The following is a 19,736-nucleotide window of genomic DNA, read 5'->3' as shown; positions in this document are numbered from 1 at the left end:
AGGGAGGGTTATGGGGATGTGGCAAGTGCCCTCAGGAAACACCGTGGAGGCTGAGGGAGGGGGATGTGGCATGTGCCCTCAGGAAACACCGTGGAGGCTGAGGGAGGGGTATGGGGATGTGGCATGTGCCCTCAGGAAACACTGTGGAGGCTGAGGGAGGGGGATGTGGCATGTTCCCTCAGGAAACACCGTGGAGGCTGAGGGAGGGGTATGGGGATGTGGCATGTGCCCTCAGGAAACACCGTGGAGGCTGAGGGAGGGGTATGTGGATGTGGCATGTGCCCTCAGGAAACACCGTGGAGGCTGAGGGAGGGGTATGGGGATGTTGGGGCTGCAGATAGAGATGAACTGCCTGTCTCCTCGTCTCGTGCAACAAACCTACCGGATCATGGTGGCTAATCCAACACATTCTATTTCCCCATCTATGAACATGGCACTGTAACCTTGTCTTGACATCTGTGACCATAGGACCAAGATTTGAACTCAACACCTCACTACTACCTCTCCCCCAATGCATAGTACACAATAAAGCCTATGGATTAAAGGAATTGAATGATGTGTGGGAGGGTGGTCACATAACAGCAGCTCAGAATATATTGCTCTCAGTATAGAAACATGTCCTTTCTCATTATTGTTCTCACTCACTCTGTCATTCTCTCTGTCTCTCCCTCCCTCCTTTACATTCTCTGTCTCTCCCTCCCTCCTTTACTTTTTATCTCTCTCCATCCCTCCTTCTACAGAATGAGACGAGGGAGACCTTGCTGGGGTTTAACATGGTGAGCTACAGAGCCTGTAAGAACCTATGGAAGACCTGTGTAGAGCATCACACCTTCTTCCGTCTGGACCGGCCCGTTCCCCCTCAGAAGAACTTCTTTGCCCACTATTTTACCCTGGGCTCCAAGTTTCGTTACTGGTATGAGAAAATCCCCATTACCACAGGTGCATACACCAACCCATGCACACTATACCTGCAAGGCACAAAGCACTGCCACTGAAATGTCAACACAGGTCAAAAATGTTTGCGAGGTCACGGTGAGTGGCATCAACAGTCAGTGTTTGGGGAATTGCGTTAATGGTTGCTTATTGTGCTCTCATCTTTGGGAAAAGTAGATTAATTATTAACGCAAACCCAAAACTGGGCTTGTTTTTCTTCAGTCCTTTCAAAACGCTTTTGGGGGAAAAGGAGTTATTCTATTATTCATATGGATTCACGTCTCAGATGGAGATTAGAAATAGTAGAAATAAAACAAACTGTTCATTGTTGAAGTACTTGAGCATTTGCTTTGAGCTGTGAAGGGGATGAGGGGTGGTAAGGGGGCGTTTCGTCCAGTGAGATATACAGTTTGGGTGAAACAGAGTTGGGAGAATGTCGATGCATTTTTTAAAGTTCCAGTTGGGATGTGAGGTGCAGCACAGCAGTTTGTAAGATGTGGCTGAGTGTTACTAAAAGGATGGTTTGGATGTTTGAACGTGTTCTATGCAGCGGGAGGACCGAGGTGCAGTCGGTGCAGTATGGCAAAGAGAAGGGGATCAAGAACAGGGTGTTTGCCAGGTAATGCAACACAACACTACTGTATATGTACAGTGTCTATAGAATATCTACACCTCCCTTGAATTTCTGTACATTTTATTGTTACAAATTGGGATTAAAATTCATTAATTGTATTTTTTTTGTCAACGATCTACACATTTTAAAGATGAATGAAAAGCAAAACACTAGTATTCCTTGATTAGATAAGTATTCACGCCCCTGAGTAAATACATGTTAGAAACACCTTTGGCAGCAATTACAGATGTGAGTCTACTTGGATACGTCTCTAAGAGCTTTGCACACCTGGATTGTGCAATATTTGCCAATTTTTTTCCCAAACAATTCTTTATGCTTTGTCAAGGTGTTGGGGATCTTGACATAGATTTTCAAGCAGATTTACGTCAAAACTGTAATTTGAACATTCACTGTCTTCTTGGTATGTAACTCCAGTGTAGATGTGGTTATTGTCCTGCCGAAAGATGAACTTGTCTCCAAGTGTCTGCTGGAAAGCAGACTGAACCATGTTTTTCTCTGGGATTTTGCCTGTGATTAGCACCGTCCCACATTTTTTCGTCCTGAAAAACTCCCCAGTCTTTGCCGATGACAAGCATACCCATACCATGATGCAGCCACCACTATGCTTGAAAATAAGTAGAGTGGTAATCTGTGATGTGTTGTGGTGGATTTGCCCCAAACATAAGGCTTTGCATTTAGGCCATTTTTGATGCAGTGTTACTTTAGTGCCTTGTTGCATACACATGAATGTTTTGGAATATTCTGTATATTTGTGTTCTCCTTTTCACTCTGTCAATTAGGTCATTATTGTGGAGTCACTACAATGTTGATCCATCCTCAGTTTTCTCCCATCACAGCCATTGAACTCTGTACATGTTTTAAAATCACCAATGGCCTCAAGGTGACAACCCTAAGCAGTTTCCTTCCTGTCCTGCCGCTCAGATCAGAAAGACAACTGCATCTTTGATGTGTCTGGATGGTTTAATACATAATCCACAGCATGATTATTAACTTGACCATGCGTAAAGATATATTCAATGTCTGATTTGTTATTGTAACCCATTTACCAATCACTACCCTTCTTTTTGATGGTCTTTAGTTGAATCAATGCTTGAAATTCAATACTTGACTGATGGACCTTACAGATGTATGTATGGGGGGCAGATGGAAAGAGTAGTCATTCAAAAATCATGTTAATCCCTATTATTTCGCACAGAGTGAGTCCATATAACTTAGTGTGTGATTTATTAAGCCAAATTTTACTTCTGAACTAATTTATGCTTGCCTAAATGAAAGGGGTGAATACTTACGCAATGGCTATTTTAGTTATTACATGTTTTATTAATATTTAGAATGCTCTTTTCACGTTAACATTATGGAGTATTTTGTGTAGCTCAATGACAATTTTTAAAAATTTGATCTGTTTCAATCCCACTTTGTAATGCAACAAAATGTGAAAAAAAGTTAAAGGGGATGTCGAAGGTGTATAGGCACTATATTTATGGTTTATGCATGTATCTCTGCTATTAAGTCCTCTATCAAAAGAAGTACGACAGCTCTAAATATCTGTTAATGCCCAGAGAATTAGTAATGTTGATGGGCCAATCATCACATCCTGGAGGTGCTGTAGGATGAATTTGTAATGTTGATGGGCCAATCATCACATCCTGGAGGTGCTGTAGGATGAATTAGTAATGTTGATGGGCCAATCATCACATCCTGGAGGTGCTGTAGGATGAATTAGTAATGTTGATGGGCCAATCATCACATCCTGGAGGTGCTGTAGGATGAATTTGTAATGTTGATGGGCCAATCATCACATCCTGGAGGTGCTGTAGGATGAATTAGTAATGTTGATGGGCCAATCATCACATCCTGGAGGTGCTGTAGGATGAATTAGTAATGTTGATGGGCCAATCATCACATCCTGGAGGTGCTGTAGGATGAATTAGTAATGTTGATGGGCCAATCATCACATCCTGGAGGTGCTGTAGGATGAATTTGTAATGTTGATGGGCCAATCATCACATCCTGGAGGTGCTGTAGGATGAATTAGTGATATTGATGGGCCAATCATCACATCCTGGAGGTGCTGTAGGATGAATTAGTAATGTTGATGGGCCAATCATCACATCCTGGAGGTGCTGTAGGATGAATTAGTAATGTTGATGGGCCAATCATCACATCCTGGAGGTGCTGTAGGATGAATTAGTGATATTGATGGGCCAATCATCACATCCTGGAGGTGCTGTAGGATGAATTAGTAATGTTGATGGGCCAATCATCACATCCTGGAGGTGCTGTAGGATGAATTAGTGATATTGATGGGCCAATCATCACATCCTGGAGGTGCTGTAGGATGAATTAGTAATGTTGATGGGCCAATCATCACATCCTGGAGGTGCTGTAGGATGAATTAGTAATGTTGATGGGCCAATCATCACATCCTGGAGGTGCTGTAGGATGAATTAGTGATATTGATGGGCCAATCATCACATCCTGGAGGTGCTGTAGGATGAATTAGTAATGTTGATGGGCCAATCATCACATCCTGGAGGTGCTGTAGCATGAATTAGTGATGTTGATGGGCCAATCATCACATCCTGGAGGTGCTGTAGGATGAATTAGTAATGTTGATGGGCCAATCATCACATCCTGGAGGTGCTGTAGGATGAATTAGTGATATTGATGGGCCAATCATCACATCCTGGAGGTGCTGTAGGATGAATTAGTGATATTGATGGGCCAATCATCACATCCTGGAGGTGCTGTAGGATGAATTAGTAATGTTGATGGGCCAATCATCACATCCTGGAGGTGCTGTAGGATGAATTAGTGATGTTAATGGGCCAATCATCACATCCTAGTCTCAAGGATTCTATCTTTATCACTGAGCTGTGTTTCAGTCATTTACATATGGGCTTTAGACTGGAGTGTTTCACCACTCTAACTGGGTCTGACATGGCGCCCTATTCCCTATATAGTGCATTACTTTCCACCCAAGCCCTATCCGGACCCTGGTCAAAGGTAGTGCACTATATAAGGAATAGGGTGCATTTTCAGACACACCCTCTGTCTTCCTTATCACAAAGTCAGCAGTATCACATCCTCATTGGCTCTGTCATGTGACTGATTATATTTCCTGTTTGAGTAGGTCTCCCAGTAAGCCCATGGCCAGGAAGTTGATGTGCGGGACAGACTGGGAGGCGGTGAGCAGGAACAGCCTATCAGACGAGAGGCTGGAGACCCAGAGCCTGCCCACACGCTCCCCACCCGGTACCCCTAACCAGTGAGTACCTGGCTGTCACTCCTTATATACCCTGTCCTAATATAACGCCCATGCCTCCGAGAGGGAGACACGCTGTGAGGGAGTCCCAGTTCCAATAACACCAGAAATGGAAGTCACACTGTTCATAGCATGGGCAAAACAAAAGGAATTCTACACATTCAAATGTATTACAGAAGCTGGGTAAAACATAATAGAATCAAACAAACAATGGAAGTCTTCAAACAGTGTGGAATACCGTACATTCATTTGCTTTGATTCCACACACACTCATCCTAACCACCATGTTGCGTGTGTGTGTGCAGCCGGAACTCGTTGTTCGTAGAGGAGGGGGCGCGGATGCGCCCGTTGTCGGTTGGGCACCTGGTGGACCACATAATCCACGCCTCGCCTAGTCTCCCCGTCTTCTCCAATCACAAATCAGCGTCCTCCACCCAGGCCAACTCTATCAGTCTGGACTCCAGCCCGTAAGTCTGCTGCCGCACGCACGCACGCACGCACGCACGCACACACACACACACACACACACACACACGCAAGTCAGCAATCGCAAGTCAGCAATCGCAAGTCAGCAATCGCAAGTCAGCAATCGCAAGTCAGCCTCGTCCACTCACCCGTCTGGACCTCTAGTGGACACTGGACACACTGTAGTAGTCAGGAAGATGAGAGGTGTGGTGGTTATCAGTGGCCCTGTTGACATGACTGTACTGATCTGACCAGGAACAACTGGGGCACCTAGTTGTAGCCCAGTACGAGATACTAGGCCTACATTAAATCAATATACACCAAGGGACTGCTCTAAGCAAGACTGACAGTCTAATGGAAGTTGTCTCTGACCAGCTCTTCCCTCTCTGCAAAACACCACCATAGCTGTTAATGAGGGTGAAAGTTGGTGACTGTGACTATATTCCACTGTTAAAGTCTCCACTAAAGCCACTGTCTAAAAATCAATGGAAGCCACATTTGAATTGGACATGACAGTACCAGTGCCATGGTGTCTGCTCCGACTTCTGAAACGGCTGCTTTTTAAAAGGTATCCTTTTTAACGGTTGGCTTGTGTGTTTGTGGCTTGCAATTACAGTTCACACCCTTTCCCAAATGTCATTTAATGGGCTTAAATGAAAACAGAGCCTTTGAACGCGGGCTATAAAAAGTGTTTACAGCTCTGGGGGCATGGAGGGTGTTCGGCAGGGCTGGGATGGAGCAAGGTGGGGGGTGGTAGACACATAAAAATGAGGCCTGTCTGACTCAGCGCAGTATACCCGTCCTAGGTCAAACTTCCCCGGCCCGTGGCTGTAGTCTACTGCACTGGTAGTCCACTGATATCTGAGAGTAGACTAACAGTAGAGCCTAACCCAGCATGACGTGTGAGAGTGACCTAACCCCTGGTGACTCTACTTTAGCAACGTGACATGTGAGTGTGACTTAACCCCTGGTGGCCCTACTGTAGCAGCGTGACGTGTGAGAGTGACCTAACCTCTGGTGACTACTGTAGCAGTGTGAGAGTGACCTAACCCCTGATGACTCTACTGTAGCAGCATGACGTGTGAGAGTGACCTAACCCCTAATGACTCTACTGTAGCAGCATGACGTGTGAGAGTGACCTAACCCTAATGACTCTACTGTAGCAGTGTGAGAGTGACCTAACCCCTGGTGACTTCACTGTAGCAGCGTGACGTGTGAGAGTGACCTAACCCCTGGTGACTCTACTGTAGCAGCGTGACGTGTGAGAGTGACCTAACCCCTGGTGACTCTACTGTAGCAGCGTGACATGTGAGAGTGACCTAACCCCTGGTGACTTTACTGTAGAAGCATGACGTTTGAGAGTGACCTAACCGCTGGACTACTAGTGTTGAGTTGCCCTGCTGAGTAAGGCTATGTTCAGCCCTCTCCTTGTCCCACCCCCCTGTTTTCCCTCTGCTCTACATCCTAACCTCAACCTCCAGACAACCCTGTACTCCAGTTCTTTTGGCTGTTCTGTTCTTTGAGATGCCTTTCAGAGTTCCGTTAACTGTTTATTATTAGGCTAGATTGGGTAAGAGCCTCTACAACAACTGGCTTGTTCTGTTAAAGCAGGAAGGGTATTTATCTGCTCTGCAGAAGTGTTATCTTACCAAGAACTGTGTCGCAAGCACTAGTACAGATACCGCATCTCTAATGGGAATAGAGGGAGGAGTTCAGAGTTCCCTCACTTCCCAATTTAACATTTTAGTCATTTAGCAGACGTTCTTATCCAGATCGACTTACAGTAGTGAGTTCATACATATTCATACTTAACCTATGCATATACACAGAGGCACACCCACACTCGGCCTATATACTTTCCCTCCCTCTTTCGCTCTCATTTCACTCCTCTATTCACACACATAAACATATACACACACACACAAACGCACACACACACACACACACACACACACACACACACACACACACACGGACAAACGCATACACACACGCTTGCACGCACCCACATTCTGTGCCAAGCCATTTGCTCTTCTCTTCACTGATCCAGAAGATGACATAACCACCTGCTCACTCTTCCTGGGATCTCAACATCGCCCTCTCTCTCCCCATCTCTCTTTTTCCTCTCTGTCTCTCTCTCTGTCTGTCTCTCTCCCCATCTCTCTTTTTCCTGTCTCTGTCTCTCTCTGTCTCAAAAAGAAACAACGATACAACAGTATTCGCTGTCACAGCATTACCTCAGTAAGATGAGGTTTTAAGCAGTGGAAACCAAGGCAACCAGGTCATATGATACCTCCCTTCTACAACCTGATCTGTGAACCAGGAAAACATCCCATTACACTGTCACGTTAGAGGCTGCTGACCCCAGCCTGACCTTTAAAGAACTAAGTTAAGGTTGACCGTTCCGTTCCCTGACTTCAATCAGTTGGGGGGAGAAGGACAGCAACTGTATTTATGTCTTACTGTCTTGATGTAATGAGATAAATACAGACAAATACTCTGTGTACGTCCCCGTGGTCAGTGTCAGTGAGCAGTAGTCCCTTCCCCCCTTCCCTCTCTCAGCCATGTGGCTGAAGTCCTTGTGGTATCTGTTTATTTTGAGAGAGAGGCCTGTCTGTCCCTCCTGCCGTGTCACCCCTCCCTCCCAACCAGTGTCTCCTGTGTTGTGACACCAGCCTGGCGTACAGGACGCCAAACAAAGACAATGTGCTGTGACTGTTCCTGACTGGCCTCTAGTCCCCCTGGGCCTCCTGGGATTTATGTGGTTGAGTGACTGGGATGGTTAGGTACACTGTACACAACACACACACACAGTCTCTCTCTGTGTGGAGGATGTGCTGTAGGAGCTCAACTATTGGCCAATGGCCACGAGCAACTGGAGTTTCTACTTATCCAAAAGCTCTGATTGGCTGAATGGCTTACTGAGCTCTTGTTAGCTCTGTTGTATTTTAGGAAATGGAACGTGCCTTATCTTGAAAAAATATCAAGGACTTAAAAGGGACTGGCTGACAGACAGACTGAAGGTACTCTACCATGAGCTAACGCTGTCTGTGTCTCTCTCCAGCTCCCCAGAGACAGTAGATGGTCTGCCCCCGGCCCTGCCTCCAAGACAGTCCAGGAAGAACCTGAGCCAGATCATCCAGGACCACTCCCAGCAGAGTCTCCTTGACAACCACATCAACGAGATGTACGATGTCCCCATGGCAACCGACAAGACCACGGTAAGTCTGCCCTGACTCAATCTACCACTGTTTTCATTTTGTTTCATAATGAATTTATTCAGCTGAACCTAAATGACTTAGAACTAGGGCCAGGGTCATGTTTTTTCTGACCTTGTGACCTCTGAAGAACTGTGGGTCCTTCAGAGGCTCTGTAGACTGTCAGGAGCTTATGTCCTTTCCAGTGTAGACATGTATTAACACATCCCTATGTCTTTCTCTACAGTTGAACGGTGTTGTTCCTCACGACAATCTGGTCCTGGTCAAGATGAGGCCAGACGACAACAGACGATTTGGCTTCAACGTCAAGGTGAGACCTCTGCCTAGTGCCTACAGTAGTGCTTTGTAGGGCCGCAGGTAACCTAGCGATTAGAGCGTTGGGCCAGTAACCGAAAGGTCGCCGGTTCAAATACTCGAGCCGACAAGGTGAAGAATCTATCGATGTGCCCTAATTTGCTCCAGGTGCGCTGTTCTACACATTTCACTGCACCTATCATGTGTGTGTGACAATGAAACATCTTTCTTATTATATCATGTTTTAATGTATAATGCTATGAAATAACAATGACCAGAGGGTAGTCACCTAACACTACTGCTCCTAATCCTGAGACTTAACCAAGAACTGCTGGTGATATGATCAGATTGTTTAGCCCTCTCCATTGCCTTGGTTTTAGGGTGGAGCTGATCAGAAGGTGCCCGTCATCGTGTCTCGTGTGGCCCCTGGGACATCGGTATGTTAGAACATTAACCAACACCCCATACACTCTGGCTCCCGAGTGGTGCAGCGGTCTAAGTCATCTCAGTGCTTGAGGCGACACTACAGACCCTGGTTCGATTCTAGGCTGTATCACAGCCGGTCGTGATTGGGAGTCCGGGTTAGGGTTTGGACGGGGTAGGCTGTCATTGTAAATAAGAATTTGTTCTTAACTGACTTGCCTAGTTAAATAAAGGTAAAATGAAAATAAAATGTAAAAAACATTTACAGTACACATACTCATGTTCTTCCTCTTTCAGATAATCAGAAACACGCTCACACTTCCCTATCACTTCTGCCCTCACACTCACAATGTCTCTACCCCTCATCTCCCTCTCTCTCGCTATTTCTCTCTCCATCTTTCCCTTCTATCTGTCTCTCTTTCCCTCCCTCTGTCTTGTTCCCTCTCACGCTCTCTCATTGGAACACGCACATACTCACACACTGTATGAAACGTTCCATTGTTTGGAACAGTAGACTCACACTTGTAGGACTGTCTGTCAATGTACATTGCGTTGAACTGGTCTGATTTGACATCACCCAGTAATCAAATCAGATTTGATTGGTTGCATACACATATTTAGCAGATGTTAATTGCAGGTTAGCGAAATTCTTGTGTTCCTAGCTCCAACAGTGCAGTAATATCTAACAGTAAATTAAAAAAGTAGAAGAATGGAATTAAAAAATATGTAAATATTACGACGAGCAATATAGGAGTCCGGAGTATAAATATATGTGATGGGATGTATAGTCATTATGGACAGTATATGGATAGAATAATGTGTGTGTGTGTGTGTGTGTGTGTATAAACATATATACACATAGATATATATGTGTGTGTGTATATATATATATATATATATATATATATATATATATATATATATATATATATATATATATATATATATATATATATATACACTGCTCAAAAAAATAAAGGGAACACTTAAACAACACAATGTAACTCCAAGTCAATCACACTTCTGTGAAATCAAACTGTCCACTTAGGAAGCAACACTGATTGAGAATAAATTTCACATGCTGTTGTGCAAATGGAATAGACAAAAGGTGGAAATTATAGGCAATTAGCAAGACACCCCCAATAAAGGAATGATTCTGCAGGTGGTGACCACAGACCACTTCTCAGTTCCTATACTTCCTGGCTGATGTTTTGGTCACTTTTGAATGCTGGTGGTGCTTTCACTCTAGTGGTAGCATGAGACGGAGTCGACAACCCACACAAGTGGCTCAGGTAGTGCAGCTCATCCAGGATGGCACATCAATGCGAGCTGTGGCAAAAAGGTTTGCTGTGTCTGTCAGCGTAGTGTCCAGAGCATGGAGGTGCTACCAGGAGACAGGCCAGTACATCAGGAGACGTGGAGGAGGCCGTAGGAGGGCAACAACCCAGTAGCAGGACCGCTACCTCTGCCTTTGTGCAAGGAGGAGCACTGCCAGAGCCCTGCAAAATGACCTCCAGCAGGCCACAAATGTGCATGTGTCAGCATATGGTCTCACAAGGGCTCTGAGGATCTCATCTCGGTACCTAATGGCAGTCAGGCTACCTCTGGCGAGCACATGGAGGGCTGTGCGGCCCCACAAAGAAATGCCACCCCACACCATGACTGACCCACCGCCAAACCGGTCATGCTGGAGGATGTTGCAGGCAGCAGAACGTTCTCCACAGCGTCTCCAGACTCTGTCACGTCTGTCACATGTGCTCATGTGCTCAGTGTGAACCTGCTTTCATCTGTGAAGAGGACAGGGCGCCAGTGGCGAATTTGCCAATCTTGGTGTTCTCTGGCAAATGCCAAACGTCCTGCACGGTGTTGGGCTGTAAGCACAACCCCCACCTGTGGACGTCGGGCCCTCATACCACCCTCATGGAGTCTGTTTCTGACCGTTTGAGCAGACACATGCACATTTGTGGCCTGCTGGAGGTCATTTTGCAGGGCTCTTTATTGTCAATCAGTGTTGCTTCCTAAGTGGACAGTTTGATTTCACAGAAGTGTGATTGACTTGGAGTTACATTGTGTTGTTTAAGTGTTCCCTTTATTTTTTTGAGCAGTGTATATATATATATATATATATATATATATATATATATATATATATACATATACATATACATATATATATATATACATATACATATACAGTTGAAGTTGGAAGTTTACATACACTTCGGTTGGAGTCATTATAACTCGTTTTTCAACAACTCCACAAATTTCTTGTTAACAAACTATAGTTTTGGCAAGTCGGTTGGTGATTTTTCCAACAATTGTTTACAGACCGATTATTTCACTTATAATTCACTGTATCACAATTTCAGTGGGTCAGAAGTTTACATACACTAAGTTGACTGTGCCTTTTAAACAGCTTGGAAAATTCCAGAAAATGATGTCATGGCTTTAGAAGCTTCTGATAGGCTAATTGACATCATTTGAGTCAATTGGAGGTGTACCTGTGGATGTATTTCAAGGCCAACCTTCAAGCTCAGTGCCTCTTTGCTTGACATCATGGGAAAATCAAAAGTAATCAGCCAAGACTTCAGAAAGAAAATTGTAGACCTCCACAAGTTTGGTTCATCCTTGGGAGCAATTTCCAAACGCCTGAACTACCACGTTCATCTGTACAAACAATAGTGCGCAAGTATAAACACCGTGGGATCACGCAGCCGTCATTTTTTTTATTTATTTTTTTATTTTTACCGTTATTTTACCAGGTAAGTTGACTGAGAACACGTTCTCATTTGCAGCAACGACCTGGGGAATAGTTACAGGGGAGAGGAGGGGGATGAATGAGCCAATTGTAAACTGGGGATTATTAGGTGACCATGATGGTTTGAGGGCCAGATTGGGAATTTAGCCAGGACACCGGGGTTAACACCCCTACTCTTACGATAAGTGCCATGGGATCTTTAATGACCTCAGAGAGTCAGGACACCCGTTTAACGTCCCATCCGAAAGACGGCACCCTATACAGGACAGTGTCCCCAATCACTGCCCTGGGGCATTGGGATATTTTTTAGACCAGAGGAAAGAGTGCCTCCTACTGGCCCTCCAACACCACTTCCAGCAGCATCTGGTCTCCCATCCAGGGACTGACCAGGACCAACCCTGCTTAGCTTCAGAAGCAAGCCAGCAGTGGTCATACCGCTCAGGAAGGAGATGAGTTCTGTCTCCTAGAGATGAACGTATTTTGGTGCGAAAAGTGCAAAACACTTCACAAAATAGATGGCATCGTGAGGGAGGAAAACTATGTGGATATATTGAAGTAACATCTCAAGACATCAATCAGGAAGTTAAAGCTTTGTCGCAAATGGGTCTTCCAAATGGACAATGACTCCAAGCATACTTCCAAAGATGTGGCAAAATGGCTTAAGGACGACAAAGTCAAGGTATTAGGAGTGGCCATCACAAAACCCTGACCTCAATCCAATAGAAAATTTGTGGGCAGAGCTGAAAAAGCATGTGCGAGCAAGGAGGCCCACAAACCTGACTCAGTTTTACCATCTCTGTCAGGAGGAATAGGCCAAAATTCACCCAACTTATTGTGGGAAGCTTGTGGAAGGCTACCCGAAATGTTTGACCCAAGTTAAACAATTTAAAGGCAGTGCTACCAAATACTAATTGACTGTATGTAAACTTCTGACCCACTGGGAATGTGATGAAAGAAATAAAAGCTGAAATAAATAATTCTCTCTACTATTTTTCTGACATTTCACATTCTTAAAGTAAAGTGGTGATCCTAACTGACCTAAGACAGGGACTTTTTACTAGGATTAAATGTCAGGAATTGTGAAAAACTGAGTTTAAATGTATTTGGCTAAGGTGTATGTAAACTTCCGACGTCAACTGTGTGTATATATATGTGTGTGTGTGTGTGTATGTATGTATATATATATATATATATATATATATATATATATATATATATATATATATATATATATGATAGAGTGGTATATATATATATATGATAGAGTGGTATATGTACAGCAATAGTTAAGATAGGCCTTGACTAGAATACAGTACTTACATATGAAGTTTGTGAAACAGTATGTAGACATGATTAAAGTGACCAGTGTTCCATGTCTATGTACATAGGCAGCAGCCTCTAAGGTGAAGGGTTGAGTAACCGGGTGGTAAGCGCATAGTGACAGTGACTAAAGTTCAGGGCAGGGTACTGGGCGGGGCCAGGTAGTGGTGACTATTCAACAGTCTGATGGCCTTGAGATAGAAGCTGTTTAGAAGAGAGATAGAAGTCTCTCGGTCCCAGCTTTGATGCACCTGTACTCACCTCGCCTTCTGGATGGTAGCGGGGTGAACAGGCCATGTCTTGCGTGGCTGAGTTTCTTGATGATAGTTTTGGCCTTCCTATTACACCGGGTGCTGAAGATGTCGTGGAGGGCCCTCTGGAGAGCCCTGCGGTTGCTAACCGCGCAGGTGCCGTACCAGGCAGTGATACAGCCCTCGATGTTGGTAATCAGGCCTACCACTGTTGTCGTCTGAAAACTTTATGAATTGAAGACGTGTGTGCCCATGCGGTCATGGGTGAACAGGGAGTACAGGAGGGGGCTGAGCACACACCCTTGTGGGGCCCTTGCGTTGAGGATCAGCATAGTGGAGGTGTTGTGTTGCCTACCTTCACCACCTGGGGGGCTGCCCGTTAGAAAGTCCAGGACCCAGTTGCACAGGGTTGGGTTCAGACCCACAGCAGACTTCCTCGGAAGCGGCTGTGGCCTGGGTCTGTGGCAGTGTGTTTTCCTCGATGCGGGCGAAGGTGTTTTAGCTTGTCCGGTAGCAAGGCGGACAAGCTAATATACCTGGCTGGTTTTCCCTTTTATAATCTGTGATTGTCTGAAGTCCCTGCCATACCTCTTGTGTGAGTCGTTGAATTGCGATTCCACTTTGTCTCTGTATTGACGTTTTGCCAGTTTGATAACCTTACGGAGGGCATAACCGGATCTGTTTGTACTCAACCATATTCCCAGCGAAATTGCTGTGGTTAAATGGGGTGATTTACGCTTTCAGTTTTGCGCTTATGCTGCAATCTATCGCCATTTTCTGGTTTGGACAGGTTTTAATCATCACGGTAGGAACAACATCCCCTATCTACTTCGGTGTATACAGCAATGTCATTCTCAGAGGCAACCCGGAACATATATCAGTCAGCGTGATCAAAACAATCTTGAAGCATGGATTCCGATTGGTCAGACCATCATTGAACAGACCTTACCACAGGTACTTACTGTTTGAGTTTCTGCCTATAGAAAGGGAGGAGCAGAATGGAGGCGTGATCTGATTGGCCGAAGAGAGGGCCTTGTAGCCGTCCCGGAAGGGAGAGTAGTAATGGTCGAGAGTTTTTGATGCGCAAGTAGCGCAGGCAATGTGTTGGTAAAACTTTGGTAGCGTATTCCTCAGATTTGCTTTATTAAATTCCCCAGCTAGAATAAATGTGGCCTCAGGATATGCGGTTTCCAGTTTGCACAAAGTCCAGTGTAGTTCCTTGACAGCCGTTGTGGTATCTGCTTGAGTAGAAAGTAGAATATACATGGCTGTGACGATGACCGAAGGTAATTCTCTTGAGAGGTAATGAGTGTGAGGTATTCTAGATCGAGTGAACAAAAGTAGCAGTCCTTTCACGGCTCAACTAAAAAGGCTTCAGGATGTTACTCTGATATTGATTTAGTCAAAGACAATGAACAGCAATTAGTTCTCTTTGTTGTCATTTAACACAAGCTATCGCTACAGGGCCCATATTCACAAAGAGTTGATATAGGGTCAGTTTTGCCTTTGGATCATAATAAATAAGATTATATGGACGGAGATCCTAGAACAGCACTCTTGCTCTGAGAAACTTTATTATATTACAGGCCCAGTGTTCTAGTCTGTTCTTCCCAGTATACCACTTTAACCACTTGACTCAACTGTGTTCTGATTGCGTTCTCCTCCAACCCTCTACAGGCTGACCTGTGTGTCCCTCGTCTGAACGAAGGTGACCAGGTGGTTCTGATCAACGGTCGAGACATCTCGGAGCACACTCACGACCAGGTGGTCATGTTCATCAAGGCCAGCTGTGAGAGCCACTCAGGAGAGCTCATCTTATTGGTCAGGCCCAATGGTGAGGAGAGGGTTCTGATTGGTGACTAAGTAATCTCCTTGGGTTTACTACATTTTAACATTTATGTCATTTAGCAGATGTTCTTATCCAGAGGTACTTACAGTAAGTAGTAATTGCATACTTTTCCCGTACTGGTCCCCCGTGGGAATCGAACCCACAACCCTGGCGTTGCAAGCGCCATGCTCTACCAACTGAGTTACACAGGACCACTATTGAAATGTGCAGTTAAAACAGGCCAAATCATTATGATACAGGTAGAAGAACAAGTGACATCAAATATAGCAGGCTATTGTTCTAAAGACACTATTCTAACTAACTGTTACTTCCTTCCCTGTCTCTCCAGCCATCTATGACATGGTGGAGGAGAAGCAGGAGACTGAGCCAGACTTCCAGTACATCCCAGAGAAGTGTCCCCAGGACCCCAGTCAGCTGGACCAGGACGCCTGGAGGGACTCCATGAACACCCTGAAGGAGGGTCTGGTCAGCGGGGAAGTACTAGCCCAGTTTGATGTGAGTCAGTCCTCACCTCATCTACAAATTTAAAGCTTTCATGAGCAATACTATCACGTCTATTCCTCCCAATGTTCTTGTGATTTTCGAGTCATGTGGGTCTTGTTCATTTTTATTTTTATTTTTTCTGAGGTGACTGGAAATGTGGCGAGAGCAATAGCTCCCCCTAGTTTGTGCACTATTGTTTTCACCTCATTGAGGTCACAAAGGAGGTTACCACTTTCTGGAGGGAAATGTTGCCCAGGACTGGTGTTACACAAGTTCTACAGTATCAGCTTTATTGCTGTGATTTACTGTGCCCTCTAAGTGCAGGGTGATGCCCCTCACAGAGACCCCCATAACTTCTAGGTTATGGCACATAAGACAACTACTATAACACCTTTTACTGTGTGAGGAATAATTGCCAAGTAGTTTACTTTATTTATTTAATATATATTTTTACCCCCTTTTTCTCCCCAATTTCCATCTTGTCTGTTCACTACAACTCCCCAACGGGCTCGGGAGGCGAAGGTCGAGTCATGCATCCTCCGAAAAACAAGGCCCGCCAAACCGCGCTTCTTAACACCCGCCCGCTTAACCTCCGCACCAATATGTCGGAGGAAACAGAGTTTAACTGACAACCGAGGTCAGCCTGCAGGTGCCCGGCCCACCACAAGGAGTTGCTAGAGTGCGATGAGCCAAGTAAAGCCCCCCCGGCCAAACCCTCCCCTAACCCGGACGACACTGGGCCAATGGGACTCCCGATCACGGCTGGTTGTGACACAGCCTGGGATCAAACCCGGGTCCTTAGTGACGCCTTAAAACGCTGCGCCACTTGGGAGGCCGCAAATAGTTACTTAAAAACAAAGGGCTAATACTTTGATGCATCGGCCGCTCTTTGAATGTGGTGAGAAGCACCAGTGTTATTATTTCCGCATTCCGATAACTTCCTGCCTTTCATCAGGCACACTTAACAGCTTCCTGTTTCTCTACCTTGTGTTTTTAGACTAGAAGAATGTGATAAGTGTGAGGGCAAAGGAAACATGCACACATACAGACCGAACATACCGGTATGCACTGAGAAAATGTTTTCCGTTCATGTGTAGGTTTATACAAATATTTGTGTTTTGGTCTTAATCCGCTACTGCACTTCACATACAATGTATGTATGCCCCTTTTAAAGATTAGTAGCATCTTTTGAATTCCACACACAGCAGGTGGAAGCAGCTTAAGGAAAGACGTGGGCCTTTTCAGACATAGAAGGCATTCTGATTCTGAACATTCAGACATAGCAGACATTCTGAACATTCAGACATAGCAGACATTCTGATTCTGAACATTCAGACATAGCAGACGTTCTGATTCTGAACATTCAGACATAGCAGACGTTCTGATTCTGAACATTGACATAGCAGACGTTCTGATTCTGAACATTGACATAGCAGACATTCTGATTCTGAACATTCAGACATAGCAGACATTCTGATTCTGAACATTCAGACATAGCAGACGTTCTGATTCTGAACATTCAGACATAGCAGACGTTCTGATTCTGAACATTCAGACATAGCAGACGTTCTGATTCTGAACATTCAGACATAGCAGACGTTCTGATTCTGAACATTCAGACATAGCAGACGTTCTGATTCTGAACATTCAGACATAGCAGACGTTCTGATTCTGAACATTCAGACATAGCAGACGTTCTGATTCTGAACATTCAGACATAGCAGACGTTCTGATTCTGAACATTCAGACATAGCAGACGTTCTGATTCTGAACATTCAGACATAGCAGACGTTCTGATTCTGAACATTCAGACATAGCAGACGTTCTGATTCTGAACATTCAGACATAGCAGACGTTCTGATTCTGAACATTCAGACATAGCAGACGTTCTGATTCTGAACATTCAGACATAGCAGACGTTCTGATTCTGAACATTCAGACATAGCAGACGTTCTGATTCTGAACATTCAGACATAGCAGACGTTCTGATTCTGAACATTCAGACATAGCAGACGTTCTGATTCTGAACATTCAGACATAGCAGACGTTCTGATTCTGAACATTCAGACATAGCAGACGTTCTGATTCTGAACATTCAGACATAGCAGACGTTCTGATTCTGAACATTCAGACATAGCAGACGTTCTGATTCTGAACATTCAGACATAGCAGACGTTCTGATTCTGAACATTCAGACATAGCAGACGTTCTGATTCTGAACATTGACATAGCAGACGTTCTGATTCTGAACATTGACATAGCAGACGTTCTGATTCTGAACATTGACATAGCAGACGTTCTGATTCTGAACATTGACATAGCAGACGTTCTGATTCTGAACATTGACATAGCAGACGTTCTGATTCTGAACATTGACATAGCAGACGTTCTGATTCTGAACATTGACATAGCAGACGTTCTGATTCTGAACATTCAGACATAGCAGACGTTCTGATTCTGAACATTCAGACATAGCAGGCGTTCTGATTGTGAACGTTCAGACATAGCAGACGTTCTGATTCTGAACATTGACATAGCAGACGTTCTGATTCTGAACATTCAGACATAGCAGACGTTCTGATTCTGAACATTCAGACATAGCAGACGTTCTGATTCTGAACATTCAGACATAGCAGACGTTCTGATTCTGAACATTCAGACATAGCAGGCGTTCTGATTGTGAACGTTCAGACATAGCAGACGTTCTGATTCTGAACGTTCAGACATAGCAGACGTTCTGATTCTGAACATTGACATAGCAGACGTTCTGATTCTGAACATTCAGACATAGCAGACGTTCTGATTCTGAACATTCAGACATAGCAGGCGTTCTGATTGTGAACGTTCAGACAAGGCAGGCGTTCTGATTCTGAACGTTCAGACATAGCAGACGTTCTGATTCTGAACATTCAGACATAGCAGACGTTCTGATTCTGAACATTCAGACATAGCAGACGTTCTGATTGTGAACGTTCAGACATAGCAGACATTCTGATTGTGAACGTTCAGACATAGCAGACGTTTTGATTGTGAACGTTCAGACATAGCAGACGTTCTGATTCTGAACATTCAGACATAGCAGACGTTTTGATTGTGAACTTTGACATAGCAGGCGTTCTGATTGTGAACGTTCAGACATAGCAGACGTTCTGATTGTGAACGTTCAGACATAGCAGACATTCTGATTGTGAACGTTCAGACATAGCAGACGTTTTGATTGTGAACGTTCAGACATAGCAGACGTTCTGATTGTGAACGTTCAGACATAGCAGACGTTCTGATTGTGAACGTTCAGACATAGCAGACATTCTGACTCTGAACATTCAGACATAGCAGACGTTCTGATTCTGAACATTCAGACATACAGTATATCACAAAAGTGAGTACACCCCTCACATTTTTGTAAATATTTGAGTATATCTTTTCATGTGACAACACTGAAGAAATGACACTTTGCTACAACGTAAAGTAGTGAGTGTACAGCTTGTATAACAGTGTACATTTGCTGTCCCCTCAAAATAACTCAACACACAGCCATTAATGTCTAAACCGCTGGCAACAAAAGTGAGTACACCCCTAAGTGAAAATGTCCAAATTGGGCCCAACGTGTCAATATTTTGTGTGGCCACCATCATTTTCCAGCACTGCCTTAACCCTCTTGGGCATGGAGTTCACCAGAGCTTCACAGGTTGCCACTGGAGTCCTCTTCCACTCCTCCATGACGACATCACGGAGCTGGTGGATGTTAGAGACCTTGCACTCCTCCACCTTCCGTTTGAGGATGCCCCACAGATGCTCAATAGGTTTTAGGTCTGGAGACATGCTTGGCCAGTCCATCACCTT

General features: G+C 44.6%; 1 protein-coding gene across 2 annotated transcripts in view; it reads left to right on the top strand.

The window, feature by feature from the left end:
- Positions 1 to 19,736, top strand: part of LOC129816638 (tyrosine-protein phosphatase non-receptor type 4-like) — a 111,968-nt gene that overhangs the window by 80,846 nt on the left and 11,386 nt on the right. For both annotated transcript variants that reach the window (XM_055871368.1, XM_055871370.1), the window contains exons 12-20: positions 741 to 913; positions 1,484 to 1,552; positions 4,701 to 4,835; positions 5,138 to 5,299; positions 8,362 to 8,518; positions 8,742 to 8,825; positions 9,190 to 9,246; positions 15,239 to 15,395; positions 15,739 to 15,905. In XM_055871368.1, the coding sequence (XP_055727343.1) occupies positions 741 to 913; positions 1,484 to 1,552; positions 4,701 to 4,835; positions 5,138 to 5,299; positions 8,362 to 8,518; positions 8,742 to 8,825; positions 9,190 to 9,246; positions 15,239 to 15,395; positions 15,739 to 15,905 (1,161 nt within the window). The remainder of the gene's footprint in view (positions 1 to 740; positions 914 to 1,483; positions 1,553 to 4,700; positions 4,836 to 5,137; positions 5,300 to 8,361; positions 8,519 to 8,741; positions 8,826 to 9,189; positions 9,247 to 15,238; positions 15,396 to 15,738; positions 15,906 to 19,736) is intronic.

The sequence above is a fragment of the Salvelinus fontinalis genome, chromosome 19, assembly GCF_029448725.1.
Source record: "Salvelinus fontinalis isolate EN_2023a chromosome 19, ASM2944872v1, whole genome shotgun sequence".
Lineage (NCBI taxonomy): Eukaryota > Metazoa > Chordata > Actinopteri > Salmoniformes > Salmonidae > Salvelinus > Salvelinus fontinalis.
The sequence above is the reverse complement of the archived record's forward strand: the minus strand, read 5'-3'. Positions and strand labels throughout refer to the sequence as shown.